Here is a 26,999-nt window from a genome sequence, read left to right on the forward strand (position 1 = left end):
CAGTGTCCTGTGTACTATGTGCAGTGTGTACTATGTGCAGTGTCCTGTGTACTATGTGCAGGGTCCTGTGTACTATGTGCAGTGTCCTGTGTACTATGTGCAGGGTGTACTATGTGCAGTGTCCTGTGTACTATGTGCAGGGTGTGTGCTATGTGCAGGGTGTGTACTATGTACAGTGTCCTGTGTGCTATCTGCAAGGTGTGTACTATGTGCCAGGATTGTACTATATGCAGTGTGTACTATGAGCAGTGTCCTGTGTACTATGTGCAGGGTGTACTATGTGCAGGGTCCTGTGTACTATTTCCGGGGTCCTGTGTATTATGTGCGGGGTCCTGTGTACTATGTGCAGTGTGTCCTGTTTACTATGTGCAGTGTTCTGTGTACTATGCGCAGTGTCCTGTGTACTATGTGCAGTGTCCTGTGTACTATGTGCAGTGTGTACTATGTGCAGTGTCCTGTGTACTATGTGCAGTGTGTACTATGTGCAGTGTCCTGTGCACTATGTGCAGTGTGTACTATGTGCAGTGTCCTGTGTACTATGTGCAGTGTGTACTATGTGCAGGGTCCTGTGTACTAGGTGCAGTGTGTACTATGTGCAGTGTCCTGTGTACTATGTGCAGTGTGTGTACTATGTGCAGTGTGTACTATGTGCAGTGTGTACTATGTGCAGGGTCCTGTGTACTATGTGCAGGGTGTACTATGTGCAGGGTCCTGTGTACTATGTGCAGGGGTCCTGTGTACTACGTGCAGGGTTCTGTGTACTACGTGCAGGGTCCTGTATTCTATGTGCAGGGTCCTGTGTACTATGTGCAGTGTGTACTATGTGCAGTGTATAATATGTGCAGGGGGTGTGTACTATGTGCAGTGTGTACTATGTGCAGGGTCCTGTGTACTATGTGCAGGGTCCTGTGTACTATGAGCAGTGTGTACTATGTGCAGGGGTCCTGTGTACTATGAGCAGTGCGTACTATGTGCAGGGGTCCTGTGTACTATGAGCAGTGTGTACTATGTGCAGGGTCCTGTGTACTATGTGCAGGGTCCTGTGTACTATGTGCAGGGTCCTGTGTACTCTGTGCAGGGTCCTGTGTACTATATGCAGGTTCCAGTGTAATATGTGCAGTGTGTACTATGTGCAGGGTCCTGTGTGCTATGTGCAGTGTGTGCTATGTGCAGTGTCCTGTGTGCTATGTGCAGTGTGTACTATGTGCAGGGTCCTGTGTACTATGTGCAGTGTGTACTATGTGCAGTGTCCTGTGTACTATGTGCAGTGTGTACTATGTGCAGTGTGTACTATGTGCAGTGTCCTGTGTACTATGTGCAGTGTGTACTATGTGCAGTGTCCTGTGTACTATGTGCAGTGTGTACTATGTGCGGGGTCCTGTGTGCTATGTGCAGTGTGTACTATGTGCAGTGTGTGCTATGTGCAGTGCCCTGTGTGCTATGTGCAGTGTGTACTATGTGCAGGGTCCTGTGTACTATGTGCAGTGTGTACTATGTGCAGTGTCCTGTGTACTATGTGCAGTGTCCTGTGTACTATGTGCAGTGTGTACTATGTGCAGTGTCCTGTGTACTATGTGCAGTGTGTACTATGTGCGGGGTCCTATGCACTATGTGCAGTGTGTACTATGTGCAGTGTCCTGTGTACTATGTGCAGGGTCCTGTGTACTATGTGCAGGGGTCCTGTGTGCTATGTGCAGGGTCCTGTGTACTATGTGCAGGGTCCTGTGTACTAGGTGCAGTGTGTACTATGTGCAGTATGCACTATGTGCAGTGTCCTGTGTACTATGTGCAGTGTGTGTACTATGTGCAGTGTGTACTATGTGCAGTGTGTACTATGTGCAGGGTCCTGTGTACTATGTGCAGGGTCCTGTGTACTATGTGCAGGGTGTACTATGTGCAGGGTCCTGTGTACTATGTGCAGGGGTCCTGTGTACTACGTGCAGGGTTCTGTGTACTACGTGCAGGGTCCTGTGTTCTACTTGCAGGGTCCTGTGTACTATGTGCAGTGTGTACTATGTGCAGTGTATAATATGTGCAGGGGGTGTGTACTATGTGCAGTGTGTACTATGTGCAGGGTCCTGTGTACTATGTGCAGGGTCCTGTGTACTATGTGCAGGGTCCTGTGTACTATGAGCAGTGTGTACTATGTGCAGGGGTCCTCTGTACTATGAGCAGTGTGTACTATGTGCAGGGGTCCTGTGTACTATGAGAAGTGTGTACTATGTGCAGGGTCCTGTGTACTATGTGCAGGGTCCTGTGTACTATGTGCAGGGTCCTGTGTACTATATGCAGGTTCCAGTGTAATATGTGCAGTGTGTACTATGTGCAGGGTCCTGTGTGCTATGTGCAGTGTGTACTATGTGCAGTGTCCTGTGTGCTATGTGCAGTGTGTACTATGTGCAGGGTCCTGTGTACTATGTGCAGTGTGTACTATGTGCAGTGTCCTGTGTACTATGTGCAGTGTGTACTATGTGCAGTGTGTACTATGTGCAGTGTCCTGTGTACTATGTGCAGTGTCCTGTGTACTATGTGCAGTGTGTACTATGTGCAGTGTCCTGTGTACTATGTGCAGTGTGTACTATGTGCGGGGTCCTGTGTGCTATGTGCAGTGTGTACTATGTGCAGTGTGTGCTATGTGCAGTGCCCTGTGTGCTATGTGCAGTGTGTACTATGTGCAGGGTCCTGTGTGCTATGTGCAGTGTGTACTATGCGCAGTGTGTGCTATGTGCAGTGTCCTGTGTGCTATGTGCAGTGTGTACTATGTGCAGGGTCCAGTGTACTATGTGCAGTGTATACTATGTGCAGGGTCCTGTGTACTATGTGCAGTGTGTACTATGTGCAGAGTCCTGTGTACTATGTGCAGTGTCCTGTGTACTATGTGCAGTGTGTACTATGTGCAGTGTCCTGTGTACTATGTGCAGTGTGTACTATGTGCGGGGTCCTATGTACTATGTGCAGTGTGTACTATGTGCAGTGTCCTGTGTACTATGTGCAGGGTCCTGTGTACTATGTGCAGGGGTCCTGTGTGCTATGTGCAGGGTCCTGTGTACTATGTGCAGGGTCCTGTGTACTATGTGCAGTGTGTACTATGTGCAGGGTCCTGTGTGCTATGTGCAGGGTGTACTATGTGCAGTGTCCTGTGTACTATGTGCAGTGTGTGCTATGTGCAGGGTTCTGTGTACTATGTGCAGTGCCCTGTGTACTATGTGCAGTATGTACTATGTGCAGTATCCTGTATACTATGTGCAGTGTCATGTGTACTATGTGCAGGGTCCTGTGTATTATGTGCGGGGTCCTGTGTACTATGTGCAGGGTCCTGTGTACTATGTGCAGTGTGTACTATGTGCAGTGTCCTGTGTACTATATGTAGTGTCCTGTGTACTATGTGCAGTGTCCTGTGTACTATGTGCAGGGTGTCCTGTGTACTATGGGCAGGGTGTCCTGTGTACTATGTGCAGGGTCCTGTGTGCTATGTGCAGGGGTCCTGTGTGCTATGTGCAGGGGTCCTGTGTGCTATGTGCAGTGTGTACTATGTGCAGTGTCCTGTGTACTATGTGCAGTGTGTACTATGTGCAGGGTCCTTTGTACTATGTGCAGTGTGTACTATGTGCAGGGTCCTGTGTGCTATGTGCAGTGTGTACTATGTGCAGTGTCCTGTGTACTATGTGCAGTGTGTACTATGTGCAGTGTCCTGTGTACTATGTGCAGTGTGTACTATGTGCAGGGTCCTTTGTGCTATGTGCAGTGTGTACTATGTGCAGGGTCCTTTGTACTATGTGCAGTGTGTGCTATGTGCAGTGTCCTGTGTACTATGTGCAGTGTGTACTATGTGCAGTGTGTGCTATGTGCAGTGTCCTGTGTACTATGTGCAGTGTCCTGTGTACTATGTGCAGTGTGTACTATGTGCAGTGTGTACTATGTGCAGGGTGTCCTGTGTACTATGTGCAGTGTGTGCTATGTGCAGTGTGTACTATGTGCAGTGTGTACTATGTGCAGTGTCCTGTGTACTATGTGCAGGGGCCTGTGTGCTATGTGCAGGGTGTACTATGTGCAGGGGGTGTACTATGTGCAGTGTCCTGTGCACTATGTGCAGTGTGTACTATGTGCAGTGTCCTGTGTACTATGTGCAGGGGTCCTGTGTACTATGTGCAGGGTCCTGTGTACTATGTGCAGGGGTCCTGTGTGCTATGTGCAGGGGTCCTGTGTACTATGTGCAGGGTCCTGTGTACTACGTGCAGTGTGTGCTTTGTGCAGTGTGTACTATGTGCAGCGTGTACTATGTGCAGTGTCCTGTGTACTATGTGCAGGGGCCTGTGTGCTATGTGCAGGGTGTACTATGTGCAGGGGGTGTGCTTTGTGCAGTGTGTACTATGTGCAGGGTTCTTTGTACCATGTGCAGTCTGTACTATGTGCAGGGGGTGTACTATGTGCAGTGTGTACTATGTGCAGTGTCCTGTGTACTATGTGCAGTGTCCTGTGTACTATGTGCAGTGTGTCCTGTGTACTATGTGCAGTGTCCTGTGTACTATGTGCAGGGTCCTGTGTACTATGTGCAGGGGTCCTGCGTACTATGTGCAGTGTCCTGTGTACTATGTGCAGTGTGTACTATGTGCAGGGTCCTGTGTACTATGTGCAGGGTCCTGTGTACTATGTTCACGTGTCCTGTGTACTATGTGCAGGGTCCTGTGTACTATGTGCAGTGTCCTGTGTACTATGTGCAGGGTCCTGTGTACTATGTGCAGGGTCCTGTGTACTATGTGCAGGGTCCTGTGTGCTATGTGCAGGGTCCTGTGTGCTATGTGCAGGTGTCCTGTGTACTATGTGCAGGGTCCTGTGTACTATGTGCAGTGTCCTGTGTACTATGTGCAGGGGTCCTGTGTACTATGTGCAGGGGTCCTGTGTACTATGTGCAGGGTCCTGTGTACTATGTGCAGTGTCCTGTGTACTATGTGCAGGGTCCTGTGTACTATGTGCAGGGTGTCCTGTGTACTATGTGCAGGGTCCTGTGTATTATGTGCAGTGTCCTGTTTACTATGTGCAGGGTCCTGTGTACTATGTGCAGGGTCCTGTGTACTATGTGCAGGGTCCTGTGCGCTATGTGCAGGGTCCTGTGTGCTATGTGCAGGTGTCCTGTGTACTATGTGCAGGGTCCTGTGTACTATGTGCAGGGTCCTGTGTACTATGTGCATTGTCCTGTGTACTATGTGCAGTGTGTACTATGTGCAGGGTCCTGTCTACTATGTGCAGGGTCCTGTGTACTATGTGTAGTGTGTACTATGTGCAGTGTCCTGTGTACTATGTGCAGTGTCCTGTGTACTATGTGCAGTGTCCTGTGTACTATGTGCATTGTCCTGTGTACTATGTGCAGTGTGTACTATGTGCAGGGTCCTGTGTACTATGTGCAGGGTCCTGTGTACTATGTGTAGTGTGTACTATGTGCAGGGTGTGTACTATGTGCAGTGTCCTGTGTACTATGTGCAGTGTCCTGTGTACTATGTGCAGGGGTCCTGTGTGCTATGTGCAGGGGTCCTGTGTGCTATGTGCAGGGGTCCTGTGTACTATGTGCAGGGGTCCTGTGTGCTATGTGCAGGGGTCCTGTGTACTATGTGCAGGGTCCTGTGTACTATGTGCAGGGTCCTGTGTACTATGTGCAGTGTGTACTATGTGCAGTGTCCTGTGTACTATGTGCAGGGTCCTGTGTACTATGTGCAGTGTGTACTATGTGCAGTGTCCTGTGTACTATGTGCAGTGTGTACTATGTGCAGTGTGTACTATGTGCAGTGTCCTGTGTACTATGTGCAGGGGCCTGTGTGCTATGTGCAGGGTGTACTATGTGCAGGGGGTGTACTTTGTGCAGGGTCCTGTGTACTATGTGCAGGTTTCTGTGTACCTTGTGCAGTATGTACTATGTGCAGTGTCCTGTGTACTATGTGCAGTGTGTACTATGTGCAGTGTGTACTATGTGCAGGGGGTGTACTATGTGCAGTGTGTACTATGTGCAGTGTCCTGTGTACTATGTGCAGGGGTCCTGTGTACTATGTGCAGTGTCCTGTGTACTATGTGCAGTGTCCTGTGTACTATGTGCAGTGTCCTGTGTACTATGTGCAGGGTCCTGTGTACTATGTGCAGTGTCCTGTGTACTATGTGCAGTGTCCTGTGTACTATGTGCAGTGTCCTGTGTACTATGTGCAGGGGTCCTGTGTACTATGTGCAGGGTCCTGTGTACTATGTGCAGTGTCCTGTGTTCTATGTGCAGGGTCCTGTGTACTATGTGCAGGTGTCCTGTGTACTATGTGCAGGGTCCTGTGTACTATGTGCAGTGTCCTGTGTACTATGTGCAGTGTCCTGTGTACTTTGTGCAGTGTCCTGTGTACTATGTGCAGTGTCCTGTGTACTATGTGCAGGGTCCTGTGTACTATGTGCAGTGTCCTGTGTACTATGTGCAGGGGTCCTGTGTACTATGTGCAGTGTCCTGTGTACTATGTGCAGTGTCCTGTGTACTATGTGCAGGGTCCTGTGTACTATGTGCAGGGTCCTTTGTACTATGTGCAGGGTCCTGTGTGCTATGTGCAGGGTCCTGTGCGCTATGTGCAGGGTCCTGTGTACTATGTGCAGGGTCCTGTGTACTATGTGCAGTGTCCTGTGTACTATGTGCAGGGTCCTGTGTACTATGTGCAGTGTCCTGTGTACTATGTGCAGGGGTCCTGTGTACTATGTGCAGGGTGTCCTGTGTACTATGTGCAGTGTCCTGTGTACTATGTGCAGTGTCCTGTGTACTATGTGCAGGGTCCTGTGTACTATGTGCAGGGTCCTGTGTGCTATGTGCAGGGTCCTGTGTGCTATGTGCAGGTGTCCTGTGTACTATGTGCAGGGTCTTGTGTGCTATGTGCAGTGTCCTGTGTACTATGTGCAGGGGTCCTGTGTACTATGTGCAGGGTCCTGTGTACTATGTGTAGTGTGTACTATGTGCAGTGTCCTGTGTACTATGTGCAGTGTCCTGTGTACTATGTGCAGTGTCCTGTGTACTATGTGCATTGTCCTGTGTACTATGTGCAGTGTGTACTATGTGCAGGGTCCTGTGTACTATGTGCAGGGTCCTGTGTACTATGTGTAGTGTGTACTATGTGCAGGGTGTGTACTATGTGCAGTGTCCTGTGTACTATGTGCAGTGTCCTGTGTACTATGTGCAGGGTCATGTGTACTATGTGCAGGGTCCTGTGTACTATGTGCAGTGTGTACTATGTGCAGGGGTCCTGTGTACTATGTGCTGGGGTCCTGTGTACTATGTGCAGTGTCCTGTGTACTTTGTGCAGGGGTCCTGTGTACTATGTGCAGGGTCCTGTGTACTATGTGCAGGGTCCTGTGTGCTATGTGCAGGGTCCTGTGTGCTATGTGCAGGTGTCCTGTGTACTATGTGCAGGGTCCTGTGTACTATGTGCATTGTCCTGTGTACTATGTGCAGTGTGTACTATGTGCAGGGTCCTGTCTACTATGTGCAGGGTCCTGTGTACTATGTGTAGTGTGTACTATGTGCAGTGTCCTGTGTACTATGTGCAGTGTCCTGTGTACTATGTGCAGTGTCCTGTGTACTATGTGCATTGTCCTGTGTACTATGTGCAGTGTGTACTATGTGCAGGGTCCTGTGTACTATGTGCAGGTTCCTGTGTACTATGTGTAGTGTGTACTATGTGCAGGGTGTGTACTATGTGCAGTGTCCTGTGTACTATGTGCAGTGTCCTGTGTACTATGTGCAGGGGTCCTGTGTGCTATGTGCAGGGGTCCTGTGTGCTATGTGCAGGGGTCCTGTGTACTATGTGCAGGGGTCCTGTGTGCTATGTGCAGGGGTCCTGTGTACTATGTGCAGGGTCCTGTGTACTATGTGCAGGGTCCTGTGTACTATGTGCAGTGTGTACTATGTGCAGTGTCCTGTGTACTATGTGCAGGGTCCTGTGTACTATGTGCAGTGTGTACTATGTGCAGTGTCCTGTGTACTATGTGCAGTGTGTACTATGTGCAGTGTGTACTATGTGCAGTGTCCTGTGTACTATGTGCAGGGGCCTGTGTGCTATGTGCAGGGTGTACTATGTGCAGGGGGTGTACTTTGTGCAGGGTCCTGTGTACTATGTGCAGGTTTCTGTGTACCTTGTGCAGTATGTACTATGTGCAGTGTCCTGTGTACTATGTGCAGTGTGTACTATGTGCAGTGTGTACTATGTGCAGGGGGTGTACTATGTGCAGGGGGTGTACTATGTGCAGTGTCCTGTGTACTATGTGCAGGGGTCCTGTGTACTATGTGCAGTGTCCTGTGTACTATGTGCAGTGTGTACTATGTGCAGTGTCCTGTGTACTATGTGCAGGGTCCTGTGTACTATGTGCAGTGTCCTGTGTACTATGTGCAGTGTCCTGTGTACTATGTGCAGTGTCCTGTGTACTATGTGCAGGGGTCCTGTGTACTATGTGCAGGGTCCTGTGTACTATGTGCAGGGTCCTGTGTACTATGTGTAGTGTGTACTATGTGTAGGGTGTGTACTATTTGCAGGGTCCTGTGTACTATGTGCAGGTTCCTGTGTACTATGTGCAGGGTCCTGTGTACTATGTGCAGTGTCCTGTGTTCTATGTGCAGGGTCCTGTGTACTATGTGCAGGTGTCCTGTGTACTATGTGCAGGGTCCTGTGTACTATGTGCAGTGTCCTGTGTACTATCTGCAGTGTCCTGTGTACTTTGTGCAGTGTCCTGTGTACTATGTGCAGTGTCCTGTGTACTATGTGCAGGGTCCTGTGTACTATGTGCAGTGTCCTGTGTACTATATGCAGTGTCCTGTGTACTATGTGCAGTGTGTACTATGTGCAGGGTCCTGTGTGCTATGTGCAGGGTCCTGTGTACTATGTGCAGGGGTCCTGTGTACTATGTGCAGTGTCCTGTGTACTATGTGCAGGGTCCTGTGTACTATGTGCAGTGTCCTGTGTACTATATGCAGTGTCCTGTGTACTATGTGCAGTGTGTACTATGTGCAGGGTCCTGTGTACTATGTGCAGGGTCCTGTGTACTATGTGCAGGGGTCCTGTGTACTATGTGCAGGGTGTCCTGTGTACTATGTGCAGTGTCCTGTGTACTATGTGCAGTGTCCTGTGTACTATGTGCAGGGTCCTGTGTACTATGTGCAGTGTCCTGTGTACTATGTGAAGGGTCCTGTGTACTATGTGCAGTGTCCTGTGTACTATGTGCAGGGTCCTGTGTACTATGTGCAGTGTCCTGTGTACTATGTGCAGGGGTCCTGTGTACTATGTGCAGGGTGTCCTGTGTACTATGTGCAGTGTCCTGTGTACTATGTGCAGTGTCCTGTGTACTATGTGAAGGGTCCTGTGTACTATGTGCAGGGTCCTGTGTACTATGTGCAGGGTCCTGTGTGCTATGTGCAGGGTCCTGTGTGCTATGTGCAGGTGTCCTGTGTACTATGTGCAGGGTCTTGTGTGCTATGTGCAGTGTCCTGTGTACTATGTGCATTGTCCTGTGTACTATGTGCAGTGTGTACTATGTGCAGGGTCCTGTGTACTATGTGCAGGGTCCTGTGTACTATGTGTAGTGTGTACTATGTGCAGTGTCCTGTGTACTATGTGCAGTGTCCTGTGTACTATGTGCATTGTCCTGTGTACTATGTGCAGTGTGTACTATGTGCAGGGTCCTGTGTACTATGTGCAGTGTCCTGTGTTCTATGTGCAGGGTCCTGTGCACTATGTGCAGGTGTCCTGTGTACTATGTGCAGGGTCCTGTGTACTATGTGCAGTGTCCTGTGTACTATGTGCAGTGTCCTGTGTACTTTGTGCAGTGTCCTGTGTACTATGTGCAGTGTCCTGTGTACTATGTGCAGGGTCCTGTGTACTATGTGCAGTGTCCTGTGTACTATGTGCAGGGGTCCTGTGTACTATGTGCAGGGTGTCCTGTGTACTATGTGCAGGGTCCTGTGTACTATGTGCAGTGTCCTGTGTACTATGTGCAGGGTCCTGTGTACTATGTGCAGGGTGTCCTGTGTACTATGTGCAGTGTCCTGTGTACTATGTGCAGGGTCCTGTGTACTATGTGCAGTGTCCTGTGTACTATGTGCAGGGGTCCTGTGTGCTATGTGCAGGGTCCTGTGTGCTATGTGCAGGTGTCCTGTGTACTATGTGCAGGGTCCTGTGTACTATGTGCAGTGTGTACTATGTGCAGGGTCTTGTGTGCTATGTGCAGTGTCCTGTGTACTATGTGCATTGTCCTGTGTACTATGTGCAGTGTGTACTATGTGCAGGGTCCTGTGTACTATGTGCAGGGTCCTGTGTACTATGTGCAGGGTCCTGTGTACTATGTGTAGTGTGTACTATGTGCAGTGTCCTGTGTACTATGTGCAGTGTCCTGTGTACTATGTGCAGGGTGTCCTGTGTACTATGTGCAGTGTCCTGTGTACTATGTGCATTGTCCTGTGTACTATGTGCAGTGTGTACTATGTGCAGTGTGTACTATGTGCAGGGTCCTGTGTACTATGTGCAGGGTCCTGTGTACTATGTGCAGGGTCCTGTGTACTATGTGTAGTGTGTACTATGTGCAGTGTCCTGTGTACTATGTGCAGTGTCCTGTGTACTATGTGCAGGGTGTCCTGTGTACTATGTGCAGTGTCCTGTGTACTATGTGCAGGGTCCTGTGTACTATGTGCAGTGTGTACTATGTGCAGGGTCTTGTGTGCTATGTGCAGTGTCCTGTGTACTATGTGCAGGGTCCTGTGTACTATGTGCAGGGTCCTGTGTACTATGTGCAGGGTCCTGTGTACTATGTGCAGTGTCCTGTGTACTATGTGCAGGGTCATGTGTACTATGTGCAGGGTCCTGTGTACTATGTGCAGTGTGTACTATGTGCAGGGGTCCTGTGTACTATGTGCTGGGGTCCTGTGTACTATGTGCAGTGTCCTGTGTACTTTGTGCAGGGGTCCTGTGTACTATGTGCAGTGTATAATATGTGCAGGGTCCTGTGTATTATGTGCAGGGGTCCTGTGTGCTATGTGCAGGGGTCCTGTGTACTATGTGCAGGGGTCCTGTGTGCTATGTGCAGGGGTCCTGTGTGCTATGTGCAGGGGTCCTGTGTACTATGTGCAGGGTCCTGTGTACTATGTGCAGTGTGTACTATGTGCAGTGTCCTGTGTACTATGTGCAGTGTGTACTATGTGCAGTTTCCTGTGTACTATGTGCAGTGTGTACTATGTGCAGTGTCCTGTGTACTATGTGCAGTGTGTACTATGTGCAGTGTCCTGTGTACTATGTGCAGTGTCCTGTGTACTATGTGCAGTGTGTACTATGTGCAGTTTCCTGTGTACTATGTGCAGTGTGTACTATGTGCAGTGTCCTGTGTACTATGTGCAGTGTGTACTATGTGCAGTGTCCTGTGTACTATGTGCAGTGTGTACTATGTGCAGGGTCCTGTGTACTATGTGCAGTGTGTACTATGTGTAGTGTGTACTATGTGCAGTGTGTACTATGTGCAGGGTGTACTATGTGCAGTGTGTACTATGTGCAGGGTCCTGTGTACTATGTGCAGTGTGTACTATGTGTAGTGTGTACTATGTGCAGTGTGTACTATGTGCAGTGTCCTGTGTACTATGTGCAGTGTCCTGTGTACTATGTGTAGTGTGTACTATGTGCAGTGTGTACTATGTGCAGTGTCCTGTGTATGGATTCAGGATTTCTGGTGCCGGTTCTTCATGAATCTGGCGCCCCCTGCAGCCATGTTTTTCTGGTGCACCTGTAACATGGGGCGTGTGACACTTTCCTGTTGGACTGTACATGATAAATGTGGCGCTCGGTCCATCTGACATGAAGAATAGAGCGGCCGTGACACAACAGGGTCATGTGACACAGATGTGCGGATACATATATATTATATTATTATACGTTTCCACCTGTGCAGCAGGTTACACCAGAAATAACGCACAAAGTCCAACAGAAAAGTGGCGCAGGACCTTAGTAACTGAGCCCCTGCGTCTATAGCGTCATATAAAGACTGTGCAGCTCTGGATGTGACTGGAGTACAGGGCGGCACTGAGGGTCTAGTATAACAAAGCTCCTTATCCTCAGAATAATCGTGTAATATGGCGGAGGAGAGCAGCGCACTCAACATGACCCCCAGCACAGCCCCCCAGGATGGGGTCACCCCGGCCCCCCAGAAGAGGAAGAAGGCTGCGTCCTGCTGTGATTCCATAAAGGTAACTCATACAGGAGAGGGGGCCCCTGAAGGGATGAGACCCCGGGATGTTTACTGGAGATAAGAGGGGGCAAAGGTCAGATCTTCAAAGTCACAAGTGACTATTTACCCCTCACCAATTCAATCGTTGACCCCTCTCTCAAGAACCCCTCACCAATAAGTCCAACACCCCTCTCTGTAGCTGTGCAGCTCTGTGCACCCCCTGGTGGTGTGGGGTTTCCTCTGTGCAGCTCTGTGCACCCCCTGGTGGTGTGGGGTCTCCTCTGTGCAGCTCTGTGCACCCCCTGGTTGTATGGGGTTTCCTCTGTGCAGCTCTGTGCACCCCCTGGTGGTGTGGGGTTTCCTCTGTGCAGCTCTGTGCACCCCCTGGTGGTGTGGGGTTTCCTCTGTGCAGCTCTGTGCACCCCCTGGTGGTGTGGGGTTTCCTCTGTGCAGCTCTGTGCACCCCCTGGTGGTGTGGGGTCTCCTCTGTGCAGCTCTGTGCACCCCCTGGTGGTGTGGGGTCTCCTCTGTGCAGCTCTGTGCACCCCCTGGTGGTGTGGGGTTGTCTCTCTGTAGCTGTGTAGCTCTGTGCACCCCCTGGTTGTATGGGGTTTCCTCTGTGCAGCTCTGTGCACCCCCTGGTGGTGTGGGGTTTCCTCTGTGCAGCTCTCTGCACCGACTGGTGGTGTGGGGTTTCCTCTGTGCAGCTCTGTGCACCCCCTGGTGGTGTGGGGTTTCCTCTGTGCAGCTCTGTGCACCCCCTGGTGGTGTGGGGTTTCCTCTGTGCAGCTCTGTGCACCCCCTGGTGGTGTGGGGTTTCCTCTATGCAGCTCTGTGCACCCCCTGGTGGTGTGGGGTTTCCTCTGTGCAGCTCTGTGCACCCCCTGGTGGTGTGGGGTCTCCTCTGTGCAGCTCTGTGCACCCCCTGGTGGTGTGGGGTTTCCTCTGTGCAGCTCTCTGCACCGACTGGTGGTGTGGGGTTTCCTCTGTGCAGCTCTGTGCACCCCCTGGTGGTGTGGGGTTTCCTCTGTGCAGCTCTGTGCACCCCCTGGTGGTGTGGGGTTTCCTCTGTGCAGCTCTGTGCACCGACTGGTGGTGTGGGGTTGTCTCTCTGTAGCTGTGCAGCTCTGTGCACCGACTGGTGGTGTGGGGTTTCCTCTGTGCAGCTCTGTGCCCCCCTGGTGGTGTGGGGTTTCCTCTGTGCAGCTCTGTGCACCCCCTGGTGGTGTGGGGTCTCCTCTGTGCAGCTCTGTGCACCCCCTGGTGGTGTGGGGTTTCCTCTGTGCAGCTCTGTGCACCCCCTGGTGGTGTGGGGTTTCCTCTGTGCAGCTCTGTGCACCCCCTGGTGGTATGGGGTTTCCTCTGTGCAGCTCTGTGCACCCCCTGGTGGTGTGGGGTTTCCTCTGTGCAGCTCTGTGCACCCCCTGGTGGTGTGGGGTTTTCTCTGTGCAGCTCTGTGCACCCCCTGGTGTTGTGGGGTTTCCTCTGTGCAGCTCTGTGCACCCCCTGGTGGTGTGGGGTTTCCTCTGTGCAGCTCTGTGCACCCCCTGGTGGTGTGGGGTTTCCTCTGTGCAGCTCTGTGCACCCCCTGGTGGTATGGGGTTTCCTCTGTGCAGCTCTGTGCACCCCCTGGTGGTGTGGGGTTTCCCCTGTGCAGCTCTGTGCCCCCCCCGGTGGTGTGGGGTTTCCTCTGTGCAGCTCTGTGCACCCCCTGGTGGTATGGGGTTTCCTCTGTGCAGCTCTGTGCACCCCCTGGTGGTGTGGGGTCTCCTCTGTGCAGCTCTGTGCACCCCCTGATGGTGTGGGGTTTCCTCTGTGCAGCTCTGTGCACCCCCTGGTGGTGTGGGGTTTCCTCTGTGCAGCTCTGTGCACCCCCTGGTGGTGTGGGGTTTCCTCTGTGCAGCTCTGTGCACCCCCTGGTGGTATGGGGTTTCCTCTGTGCAGCTCTGTGCACCCCCTGGTGGTGTGGGGTTTTCTCTGTGCAGCTCTGTGCAGCCCCTGGTGGTGTGGGGTTGTCTTTCTGTAGCTGTGCAGCCCTGTGCACCCCCTGGTGGTGTGGGGTTGTCTTTCTGTAGCTAGGTCACCCTGTGCACCCCCTGGTGGTGTGGGGTTTCCTCTGTGCAGCTCTGTGCACCCCCTGGTGGTGTGGGGTTTCCTCTGTGCAGCTCTGTGCACCCCCTGGTGGTGTGGGGTCTCCTCTGTGCAGCTCTGTGCACCCCCTGGTGGTGTGGGGTTTCCTCTGTGTAGCTCTGTGCACCCCCTGGTGGTGTGGGGTTTCCTCTGTGCAGCTCTGTGCACCCCCTGGTGGTGTGGGGTTTCCTCTGTGCAGCTCTGTGCACCCCCTGGTGGTGTGGGGTTTCCTCTGTGCAGCTCTGTGCACCCCCTGGTGGTATGGGGTTTCCTCTGTGCAGCTCTGTGCACCCCCTGGTGGTGTGGGGTTTCCTCTGTGCAGCTCTGTGCACCCCCTGGTGGTGTGGGGTTGTCTCTCTGTAGCTGTGCAGCTCTGTGCACCCCCTGGTGGTGTGGGGTTTCCTCTGTGCAGCTCTGTGCACCCCCTGGTGGTGTGGGGTTTCCTCTGTGCAGCTCTGTGCACCCCCTGGTGGTGTGGGGTTTCCTCTGTGCAGCTCTGTGCACCCCCTGGTGGTGTGGGGTTTCCTCTGTGCAGCTCTGTGCACCCCCTGGTGGTGTGGGGTTTCCTCTGTGCAGCTCTGTGCACCCCCTGGTGGTATGGGGTTTCCTCTGTGCAGCTCTGTGCACCCCCTGGTGGTGTGGGGTTTCCTCTGTGCAGCTCTGTGCACCCCCTGGTGGTGTGGGGTTTCCTCTGTGCAGCTCTGTGCATCCCCTGGTTGTATGGGGTTTCCTCTGTGCAGCTCTGTGCACCCCCTGGTGGTGTGGGGTTTCCTCTGTGCAGCTCTGTGCACCCCCTGGTGGTGTGGGGTTTCCTCTGTGCAGCTCTGTGCACCCCCTGGTGGTATGGGGTTTCCTCTGTGCAGCTCTGTGCACCCCCTGGTGGTGTGGGGTTTCCTCTGTGCAGCTCTGTGCACCCCCTGGTGGTGTGGGGTCTCCTTTGTGCAGCTCTGTGCACCCCCTGGTGGTGTGGGGTTTCCTCTGTGCAGCTCTGTGCACCCCCTGGTGGTGTGGGGTTTCCTCTGTGCAGCTCTGTGCACCCCCTGGTGGTGTGGGGTTTCCTCTGTGCAGCTCTGTGCACCCCCTGGTGGTGTGGGGTTTCCTCTGTGCAGCTCTGTGCACCCCCTGGTGGTGTGGGGTTTCCTCTGTGCAGCTCTGTGCACCCCCTGGTGGTATGGGGTTTCCTCTGTGCAGCTCTGTGCACCCCCTGGTGGTGTGGGGTTTCCTCTGTGCAGCTCTGTGCACCCCCTGGTGGTGTGGGGTTTCCTCTGTGCAGCTCTGTGCATCCCCTGGTTGTATGGGGTTTCCTCTGTGCAGCTCTGTGCACCCCCTGGTGGTGTGGGGTTTCCTCTGTGCAGCTCTGTGCACCCCCTGGTTGTATGGGGTTTCCTCTGTGCAGCTCTGTGCCCCCCTGGTGGTGTGGGGTTTCCTCTGTGCAGCTCTGTGCACCCCCTGGTGGTGTGGGGTTGTCCTTCTGTAGCTGTGCAGCTCTGTGCACCCCCTGGTGGTGTGGGGTTGTCTCTCTGTAGCTGTGTAGCTCTGTGCACCCCCTGGTGGTGTGGGGTTTCCTCTGTGCAGCTCTGTGCCCCCCTGGTGGTGTGGGGTTGTCCTTCTGTAGCTGTGCAGCTCTGTGCACCCCCTGGTGGTGTGGGGTTGTCTCTCTGTAGCTGTGTAGCTCTGTGCACCCCCTGGTGGTGTGGGGTTTCCTCTGTGCAGCTCTGTGCACCCCCTGGTGGTGTGGGGTTTCCTCTGTGCAGCTCTGTGCCCCCCTGGTGGTGTGGGGTCTCCTCTGTGCAGCTCTGTGCACCCCCTGGTGGTGTGGGGTTGTCTCTCTGTAGCTGTGCAGCTCTGTGCACCCCCTGATTGTATGGGGTTTCCTCTGTGCAGCTCTGTGCACCCCCTGGTGGTGTGGGGTTGTCCTTCTGTAGCTGTGTCACTGTCTGCCAGAGTTTTCTTTCTTATGTGTTGTAAGGCCCTTCCTGTTTCTTCTACCTTCCAGAACCTACTACATTTATTAAACCCTTAATAAGGTCCAACACGTTCAGTCTGGCTGCTTGCAGGAGATCACCACGAAGTCACATAACCTCTTATAATACACTTTAATCTGGGAAAATACATGATCGGCTCTTCATCTTCTTCCTCCTCATCCTCCTCTTTATCTTTCTTCTCCTTATCATCCTCCAATGTAATTCTTCCTCCTCATCCTCCTCTTCATCTTCTTCCTCATCATCCTCCTCTTGGTCTTCCTTCTCCTTATCTTCCTCTTTGTCGTCGTCCTCCTCCTCTTAGTCTTCGTTCTCCTCATCCTCCTCTTCATCTTCTTCCTTCTCATCCTTCTCTTTGTCTTCCTTCTCCTTATCATCCTCTTCTTCATCGTTGTCGTCCTCCTCTTCATCTTCTTTCCCCTCATTCTCCTCTTCGTCTTCCCACTCCTCATCCTCCTCTTCGTCTTCCTCCTCCTCATCCTCTTCTTCATCTTCTTCCTTCTCATCCTCCTCTTCGTCTTTCTTCTCCTTATCGTCCTCCTCCTCCTCTTCTTCCTCCTCATCCTCCTCTTTGTCTTCCTTCTCCTTATTATCCTCCTCTTTGTCTTCCTCCTCCTCATCCTCTTCTTCATCTTCTTCCTTCTCATCCTTCTCTTTGTCTTCCTTCTCCTTATCATCCTCTTCTTCATCGTCGTCCTCCTCCTCTTAGTCTTCGTTCTCCTCTTCATCTTCTTCCTTCTCATCCTTCTCTTTGTCTTCCTTCTCCTTATCATCCTCTTCTTCATCGTCGTCCTCCTCCTCTTCATCTTCTTTCCCCTCATTCTCCTCTTCGTCTTCCCACTCCTCATCCTCCTCTTCGTCTTCCTCCTCCTCATCCTCTTCTTCATCTTCTTCCTTCTCATCCTCCTCTTCGTCTTCCTCCTCCTCATCCTCTTCTTCATCTTCTTACTTCTCATCCTCCTCTTAGTCTTCCTTCTCCTTATCATTCTTCTCTTTGTCGTCCTCCTCTTCATCTTCTTCCTCCTCATCCTCCGCTTCATCTTCAACCTTCTCATCCTTCTCTTTATCTTCCTTCTCCTTATCATCCTCTTCTTCATCGTCGTCCTCCTCCTCTTAGTCTTCGTTCTCCTCTTCATCTTCTTCCTTCTCATCCTTCTCTTTGTCTTCCTTCTCCTTATCATCCTCTTCTTCATCGTCGTCCTCCTCCTCTTCATCTTCTTTCCCCTCATTCTCCTCTTCGTCTTCCCACTCCTCATCCTCCTCTTCGTCTTCCTCCTCCTCATCCTCTTCTTCATCTTCTTCCTTCTCATCCTCCTCTTCGTCTTCCTCCTCCTCATCCTCTTCTTCATCTTCTTACTTCTCATCCTCCTCTTAGTCTTCCTTCTCCTTATCATTCTTCTCTTTGTCGTCCTCCTCTTCATCTTCTTCCTCCTCATCCTCCGCTTCATCTTCAACCTTCTCATCCTTCTCTTTATCTTCCTTCTCCTCATCATCCTCTTCGTCTTCCTCCTCTTCGTCTTCTTCCTCCTCATCCTCCTCTTTCTTCTCCACAGACCTTCCTTGTGGCCCTCTGCTTCTCTTACTTCGCCAAGGCATTCTCGGGGAGTTACATGAAGAGCTCCATCACGCAGATTGAGCGACGCTTTGACCTTTCCTCTTCTACGGTTGGTTTGGTGGATGGAAGCTTCGAGCTCGGTGAATATGACTTCCCCTCATTTTTAGTTTTTTTTTGCGTTTTACGTTTTTTCACACTTTTTTCTGCACACAGGAAACCTTCTGGTCATCGTCTTTGTCAGTTACTTTGGGGCGAAGCTTCACAGACCACGGATTATCGCAGCCGGCTGCTTTGTGATGGCGTTAGGCAGTTTCCTTTCGGCCATGCCGCACTTCTTCATGGGGCCGTATGTACCGCGCCATCGCACTCCGTAATATCCTGACCACGTCCCCAGTGTGGTCCTCACCCCATGATTGTCTATTCACAGTTATAAATATGAAACAGTGAGATCACATGTAGCTCTGCACAACAATCTAACAGGCTCCGCCGACAGCATCTCTCCATGTCTGGCCAACAGGACACTGACCGAGGACATCAGACCGGGTAAGAAAATGGAGCAAGTGTAAGGGAAATTCCATTTTTTATCAACTTCACCAGGCTCTTACATATGTGCATTACTGGTAGCTCCACCAGATCCTTCTGTGACCTCTGGTCTTCATGCTGTCACCTACTATTGTCATCCCTCTCCTGGATGAAGGTTCATTTTCATGATTTCCCACCAAGCAATGTCTGTCAGACTGGGTGGGTTACTAATTCCTTCAGAACAAGAACATTGAACACCAGGAAGATGCCCCGTGCAGTCTTATCTCCTCCAAAGGTGACTCATCAGCTAGAAGTAACTTTTTTGTATTTTCAGGGTGTGTGAAGGAGACAAGCTCACACATGTGGGTTTACGTCATGGTTGGGAATATGCTACGAGGAATTGGAGAGACGCCCATCACTCCTCTGGGGGTCTCCTATATCGATGACTTTGCTGAGCCAGGGAGCACTCCATTGTATATAGGTAATAAGTGGATATCAGGAGTGGGCGTGGCATAACTGGCTAATACACTTGGGCCTGCCCCCGAGGAGCTGGTTAATAACAATGTAGTCTGTAGTGCATTGATGGAATTAACCCTTGTGGCTCTCCTCTCTCCGCAGCTTTTCTGCACACTGTGGCATTGCTTGGTCCGATGGCCGGCTTTATGCTTGGTTCATTTTTCGCGAGGCTTTACGTTGATATTGGATTTGTGGATTTGGGTGAGTTCATATTTGTCACTGGTAGTGAGATGGAGCAGAAGCCACATCATAATGATCCTCAGGACGTTGTATACAACATAATACTCAGGGGAGGGAGAGGCTTCTGGATGTCCCACTGCCTTTCTCGTCATTCTCCAGTCCCATGACCATGCGTTCTTCTCCTGTAGACACTGTGACTATTACACCACAAGACACCCGTTGGGTGGGTGCCTGGTGGCTCGGGTTCCTGTTGGCTGGAGCCGTCACACTGATTTCGGGGATCCCATTCTGCTTCATGCCTAAGGCAATGAAGAGGAAAGAGGTGCAGAGCTCCCCCGATGAACAGAAGCTTAAAGAGATGGAGACGTCACTCAAAGAGCCTCAAAACAAAGTCACGGTTAAAGGTGAGACTGTCCTAGAGGACTGTAGATCACAGCCCCTAGCATGGACTGGCTGCCACCACTGAGGGTTGTAGTCCATGATCCACAGATTAATGTCTTGTGTCTGTACAAGGGAGATAATGACTCTCCCCTCTCCCGCAGGCTTCTTCCTCGCCCTCAAGTCTCTGGCCTGTAACCGCCTCTACTTCATATTGATGGTCATCACTATTCTACAAATGAACAGCTTCCTGGGGTTCATAACTTACAAACCTAAATACATGGAGCAGCAGTACGGCCAGTCCATCGCCAAGTCCAACTTCATCACCGGTGAGTGGTCAATGCAGGTCACATGACTTTAACCTTGTGTCATGGGAAGATTCATTTATCTGGGTTTGGGGTTTAAGTGGGGAAGTAAGAAAAAGTAATCTATAGTACAACGTCACAAAGATGGTAAAATGTTAGTTTCAGAACCGCAACCAAAGCAAACCAGATACCTTAATAGATCAACACCCCAGATGATACCCCTAAACTTACGAAGACCCCACACCTCAAGACTAACAAGTACCCCAGACCATAAACTTCCTAAGACCCCACACCTCAAGACTAATGCAGACCATAGACCAGACTCCTAAACTTTACCAGACTCTTAACCCCATAGCTCAAGACTAATACAGACCCCAGACCATAAACTTACCAAGTCCCCACACTTCAGGACTAATGCAGACCATAGACCAGACTCCTAAATGGGACTAGATTCCTAAAGTAAGATCCCATAGCTCAAGACTAATACAGACCCCAGACCAGATCCCTAAACCTACTAAGACCTCATACCTCAAGACTAATGCAGACCCCAGACCAGACCAAAAACTTTCTAAGACCCCACACTTCAGGACTAATTCAGACCATAGACCAGACTCCTAAACTAAGACCCCATAGCTCAAGACTAATACAGACCCCAGACCAGATCCCTAAACTTACTAAGACCCCAGACCTCAAGACTAATGCAAGTCATAGACCAGACCCCAAAACTTACTAAGACGCGATACCTCAAGACTAATACAGACCCCAGACCAGACCATAAACTTACTAGGACCCCACACCTCAAGACCAATACAGACCCCAGAACAGACCCTTAAAGTTACTAAGACCCCAGATTATACCATACACTTACTAAGACTCCATACCACAAGATTAATACAGACCACAAACCTGATCCCAAAAGTTACTAAACTCCCATACCTCAAGACTAATACAGACCCCAGACCGCTATTGTTATTTTGGATCCCAGAAAGTGTTGAGTGATCTCGACTTCAGTCAGAAGCTTGGACTCGGGTCCAGGTTAGACTCAACCATCCCACCAGTAACCTATCTCTTTAGATGGCTCTGGCATACAGAGGTTTCTGGGTTTTGTGAACTATTACCGTCAGTTTATCCCGCATTTCTCCACTCTTGTATCCCCCATCGTGGTGCTCACCAATAAGGGTGCTAATCCCCGCCTATGGTCTTCGGCGGCTGAGGAAGCCTTCTCAAGGTTGAAATCCGCCTTGGCCTGGTACAGAAAAGCCTTTTCATCTGGAAGTTGATGCGTCCTCTGTGGGTGCAGGGCGGTGCTCTGCCTAGAGCCTAAAGCCTAAAGCGCCTAAAGGCCGAACGCACACTTTCACCGCTGCAGAGAGGAATTACTCCATAGGTGACGGAGAACTTCTGGCCATCAATCTTGCCCTGGAAGAATGGCGATATCTTCTGGAGGGAGCTCACCATCTGGTCTGCGTATATACAGACAATAAAAATCTCCTGTATCTCCAGACAGACCAATGTCTCAACCCTAGGCAAGCCCGTTGGTCTGTCTTCTTCTCTCACTTCAAACTCCTGATTCACTTCTGTCCTGCTGAGAAGAATATCAAGGCTGATGCCCTTTCCTGTGCCTCTGATGTCATAGGAGGGGAACCAGCTCCTTGGCACATTATTTCTCCTGAAAAGCTGGTTGTTGCTGCTCCAGTGGATCTTTGTCAACTACCTCCTGGCAATATCTATGTCAGACCATCTCTACGGAAAAAAATTCTGATGTGGGGACATTGCTCAAATGTGGCTGGGCTCCCTGGGGTGCAGCGTTCTGTCGCCCTCGTGTCCCGATTCTACTGGTGGCCAGTTATGGTCAAGAATGTTCAGGACTATGTGGCTTCCTGCACTTCCTGTGCCCGGAATAAGCCGTCGCGTCTCAAGCTTGCTGGTCTCCTTCTGCCGTTGCCAATACCAACATGCCCGTGGTCTCACGTGGCTATGGACTTCATCATGGACCTTTCGCCTTCCTCAGGCAATACTGTCATCTGGGTGGTAACAGACTGTTTTTCCAAAATGTCCCATTTTGTCCCTCTCCCAGGTCAGACGGCTTCTCCACGTCTTGCCAGTCTCTTCTTCCATCACATCTTCCGGCTCCATGGACTTCCCCAGCACATTGTGCTGTGTAACCAGCTACAAGTAAAGTTGGAATTCTCTTCCACCCATCACCCACAATCTAATGGTCAGGTGGAATGAGTGAACCAGACTCTGGGCTGGTATCTTCGCCATTTTGTTTCGGCCCATCAGGACGACTGTTCCTCTCTGTTGCCATGGGCGGAGTTTTCCTATAACTCCCTGGATTCTGCATCTGTCGGCTCAACACCTTTCATCATCTATAGACTGCATCCATGCCCTCCTCTTCCTCTACCTGTGTCCTCAGATGTTTCTGTGGTTTAAGAATTGGTACAGGATCTAAAGTCCATTTGGGAGCAGAAACGCAGGTCTCCTCCTGTCTTTTCTCTAGGTGACAAAGTCTGGTTGCCCTCCAGGTATGTCTGACTAAAGATCCCTGACTATATACTTGGCCCTAGTTTCCTAGGTCCCTTCGGGGTGCTCACTCACATCAATCCAGTGGCCTACAATCCAGTTGCGCCTTCCTCCCACCATGCGCATCCTGAACTTCTTCCATGTCTCTTTACTCAATCTAGTGATCCTGAACTGCTTCTCCCGGCAAGTGTCTCCTCCTGCTCCTGAGGCTGATTCCACCTATGTCTTTGAGATAAGGGAGGTCCTAGATATAAACATGGTGAAAGGGAAGCGGGTCTTCTTGGTTGACTGGGAGGGGTTCAGGCTGGAGGAGAGATCCTGGGAAGCTAAGGATAACATTCTGGACTGCAGTCTCCTGCAGAGGTTCTTCCAGCCAAAGAAGAGGGGAGGCCGAAGGGGGGTACTGTCTTGGGTGCTTCCGTGACCCAAATTTCAAGTCGTGGGCTTACCCGTGATCCTCAGTGTGCCCCAGCGCCCCTCCACTATGTCTTACCTCTCCCCATTCCTGATTCCCTTCCGGCGGCTGTGCTCCTGCATCCCCGTCTCCCACGGTGTGTGCGCCAGCTTCAGAAGATTTAAAGGGCCAGCGCACCGCTAATTGTTGTTGGCCCTTTTCAGGAAATGGATAAAGCTCGAAGTGTCCCAGCATTTCCTGCCGGATCTTCGTGTTATATGCCGTCGAGAAAGCTTTGCCCTGTGCCTAGTGCTTGTAATTGGATTCCCTGTTGTGACCCTGGACCTGTTCCCATTTACACTCCTCCGCTGCCTGCCCTGACCCTCTGCTCGCTGACCCTCAATCGTTGCCACCTGCCTTGACCATCTGCCTGTCCCCGACCATGAGATTGCCTTTCGATTTTGTACCACAACCTTGGTGGCCATCGCGGACAATTCGCATCTGAGGAACAACCTGGTGGTACCATGTGTGCTTTAGAAGATATAGCCATATGCAACTAGGGCGTATTTTTAAGAGAAAGGCAGTATAAAGATATTCAACACCCAAAACAGACCCATGAATAAATTTAGTCTCCAGACCAAACCTTAAAAGGAAATCAGCCCTAAACAAACCCACAAACAAATTTAGGCTCCACAAATCTAGAAAAGATAAGAGACTAAAATCCCTTTAACTACTAATGTTACTATGTGCAGGAGCTTCAACCCTCCCAGCAGCAGCCCTGGGGATGTTCCTTGGGGGTCTCCTGATGAAGAGGTACAAGATGGGGCTGCTGTCGGCATCTAAGTTGGTCTTCATTTCGTCCTTTGTGGCCTTCATCATGAATATGTCCGTTTTCATGTTGGGCTGTGAGAACGGTGATGTGGCGGGGATCACGGTGTCTTATAACGGGTGAGTCCTGGGGTTATTATATACATGAGGGGGGCAGATAATGAGGGGTCGCTGAGTTGTATTCTATCACAGGAGCAAAGTGGAGACCTGGGGAAAGCAGCAGCTCCTCTCCTCCTGTAACGCCGACTGCAGCTGCTCCTCACAGCAGTGGGATCCCGTGTGCGGAGCCAATAACATCACCTACTTGTCCGCGTGTCTGGCCGGCTGCAAGTCCTCCACAGGATCCGGAAAGCACATAGTGAGTGCGAGGGGGAGAACATCCTGCTACACGGGAAGACTTCTCCGTACTGTCTCTCCTTCTCTCACTACACTTGTATCCTGCTACACGGGAAGACTTCTCTGTACTGTCTCTCTCCCTCTCCCTGCTCTTCTATCCTGCTACACAGGGCACTCTTTGAACTGTCTCTCCACCTCTCCATACTCTACTAACGTGTATCAAAGGAACACTTCTCTGTGCTGTCAACCCTTCCCCCCCTCTCTTATCCTGCAACATGGGCACACTTCTCTGTACTGTTTCTTCCACTATGCCTGGTCTTTTATAATGCTACACGGGGACACTTCTCTGTACTGTCTCTCTCCCTCTCCCTGCTCTTCTATCCTGATACACGGGGAGCCTTCTCCGTACTGTCTCTACTTCTCTCCCTTCTCTTCTATCCTGCTACACAGGACACTTCTCTGTACTGTCTCTCCACCTCTCCATGCTCTACTATCGTGTAACACAGGGACACTTCTCTGTGTTGTCAACCCCTCTCCCCCTCTCTTCTCCTGCTACATGGGCACACTTCTCTGTACTGTTTCTTCCACTATGCCTAGTCTTTTATAATGCTACACTGGGACACTTCTCTGTACTGTCTCTCCCCCTCTCTCTGCTCTTCTATCCTGCTACATGGGGACACTTTTCTGTACTGTCTCTCCCCTTTGTCTTCTCTTCTATCCTGCTACACAGGACACTTATCTGTACTGTCTTTCGCCCTCTCCCTGCTATTCTATCATGCTACACAGGACACTTCTCTGTACTGTCTCTCTCCCTCTCCCTGCTCTTCTATCCTGATACACAGGACACTTCTCTGTACTGTCTCTCCTCCTCTCACTGCTCTTCTATCCTGATACACAGGACACTTCTCTGTACTGTCTCTCCCCTCTCCCTGCTCTTCTATCCTGCTACACAGGGACACTTCTCTATACTGTCTCTCTCCCTCTCCCTGCTCTTCTCTCCTGCTACACAGGACACTGCTCTGTACTGTCTCTCCCCTCTCCCTGCTCTTCTATCCTCCTACACAGCACACTTCCCTGCACTGTCTCCCCCTGCCCCTCCTCTTCTATCCATCTACATGGGGACACTTCTCTGTACTGTCTCTCTCTTGCTCCCTGCTCTTTTATCCTGCACTTCTATGGGGCACTTCTATATATTGTCTCTCCTCTTCTCTCTGGTCTTTTCTACTACTATAAACTGAGTCTTCTCTGTACTGTCCCTCCCACTTTCCCTGATCCTCTGTAAAGTGACATCTGGACAGTTGTGTATTTATTCTCCTCCTCTCCCTGCTCTTCTATCCTGCTACACAGGGAGACTTCTCCATACTATCTCTCATTCTCTCACTACTCTTGTATCCTGCTACATGAGGACACTTTTCTGTACTGTCTCTCTCCCTCTCCCTGCTCTTCTATCCTGCTCCACGGGGAGACTTCTCCATACTGTCTCTCCTTCTCTCACTACTCTTGTATCCTGCTACACAGGACACTTCTCTGTACTGTCTTTCCACCTCTCCATGCTCTGCTATCATGTAACACGGGGACATTTCTCTGTGCTGTCAACCTCTCTCCCCCTCTCTTATCCTGCTACATGGGTACACTTCTCTGTACTGTTTCTTCCACTATGCTTGGTCTTTTATGTTGCTACACAGGGACACTTCTCTGTACTGTCTCTCCCCCTTTGTCTTCTATTCTATCGTGCTACACAGGGCATTTCTCTGTACTGCCTCTCCCTGCTCTACTATTCTGCTACACGGGGACACTTCTCTGCACTGTCTCTCCCCATCACCCTGGTCTACTGCCCTGCTACACAGGACACATCTCTGTGCTGTCTTTCGCCCTCTCCCTGCTCTTCTATCCTGCTACACAGAGATACTCCTCTGTCCTGTCTCTCCTCCTCTCCCTGCTCTTCTATCCTCCTACACAGGACACTTCCCTGCACTGTCTCCCCCTGTCCCTCCTCTTCTATCCTGCTACACGGGACACTTCTCTGTACTGTCTCTCTCCTGCTCCCGCTGTTCTATCCTGCTGCAGGGGAAACTTCTCTGTACTGTCTCTCTCAGCCTCTCTCCCTGCTCTTCTATCCTGCTACACGGGGACACTTCTCTGTACTGTCTCTCTCCCTGCTCTTCTATCCTGCTACATGGGGACACTTTTCTGTACTGTCTCTCCCCCTTTATCTTCTCTTCTATCCTGCTACACACGACACTTCTCTGTACTGTCTCTCCCGCTTTGTCTTCTCTTCTATCCTGTATCACAAAGACACTTCTCTGTACTGTCTTTCGCTTCTCCCAACTCTTCTATCCTGCTACATGGGGACACTTTTTAGTACTGTCTCTCCCCCTTTGTCTTCTCTTCTATCCTGCTACACAGTACACTTCTCTGTACTGTCTCTCCCACTTTGTCTTCTCTTCTATCCTGTATTACGAAGACACTTCTCTGTACTGTCTTTCGCCCTCTCCCTGCTCTTCTATCATGCTGCACAGGGATACTTCTCTGTACTGTCTCTCCCCCTCTCCCTGCTCTTCTATCCTCCTACACAAGACACTTCCCAGCACTGTCTCCCCCTGTCCCTCCTCTTCTATCCTGCTACATGGGGACACTTCTCTGTACTGTCTCTCCCCCTCTCTCTGCTCTTCTATCCTGCTACACAGGACACTTCTCTGTACTGTCTCTGCCCTTTCCCTGCTCTTTTATCCTGGTATACTGGGACACTTCTATATATTGTCTCTCCTCTTCTCTCTGGTCTTTTTTTACTACTATAAACTGAATCTTCTCTGTACTGTCCCTCCCCCTTTCCCTGATCCTCTGTAAAGTGACATGTGGACAATTGTGTATTTATTGTGTAATTATTTATTACTGTCTCTCCCCCTCCCACTGCTCTTCTATTCTGCTACACGGGGATACTTATCTGTACTGTCCCTCCTCCTGTCTCTACTCTATACGAGACACGCAGACAATTGTGTATTGTCTCTCCCCCTCTCCCTGTGCTTCTATCCTGCTACATGGGGAAACTTATGCGCTTCTTTGCTGTAACATGGGGACACTTCTCTGTACTGTCTTTCCTCCGCTCCCTGGTCTTTTATACTACTGTAAGTGAAAACATCTCT

At 50.9% G+C, this 26,999-nt stretch overlaps 1 protein-coding gene across 2 annotated transcripts in view; it reads left to right on the top strand.

Moving 5' to 3' along the window:
- LOC140125888 (solute carrier organic anion transporter family member 1B3-like) overlaps positions 1-26,999 on the top strand; it is a 52,181-nt gene that overhangs the window by 13,365 nt on the left and 11,817 nt on the right. For both annotated transcript variants that reach the window (XM_072144773.1, XM_072144772.1), the window contains exons 3-12: positions 12,099-12,226; positions 17,873-18,014; positions 18,088-18,220; positions 18,302-18,417; positions 18,731-18,877; positions 19,015-19,113; positions 19,281-19,496; positions 19,635-19,799; positions 23,445-23,640; positions 23,713-23,878. In XM_072144773.1, the coding sequence (XP_072000874.1) occupies positions 12,113-12,226; positions 17,873-18,014; positions 18,088-18,220; positions 18,302-18,417; positions 18,731-18,877; positions 19,015-19,113; positions 19,281-19,496; positions 19,635-19,799; positions 23,445-23,640; positions 23,713-23,878 (1,494 nt within the window). In that variant the 5' untranslated portion in view covers positions 12,099-12,112. The remainder of the gene's footprint in view (positions 1-12,098; positions 12,227-17,872; positions 18,015-18,087; positions 18,221-18,301; positions 18,418-18,730; positions 18,878-19,014; positions 19,114-19,280; positions 19,497-19,634; positions 19,800-23,444; positions 23,641-23,712; positions 23,879-26,999) is intronic.

The sequence above is a fragment of the Engystomops pustulosus genome, chromosome 4 (genome assembly GCF_040894005.1).
Source record: "Engystomops pustulosus chromosome 4, aEngPut4.maternal, whole genome shotgun sequence".
Lineage (NCBI taxonomy): Eukaryota > Metazoa > Chordata > Amphibia > Anura > Leptodactylidae > Engystomops > Engystomops pustulosus.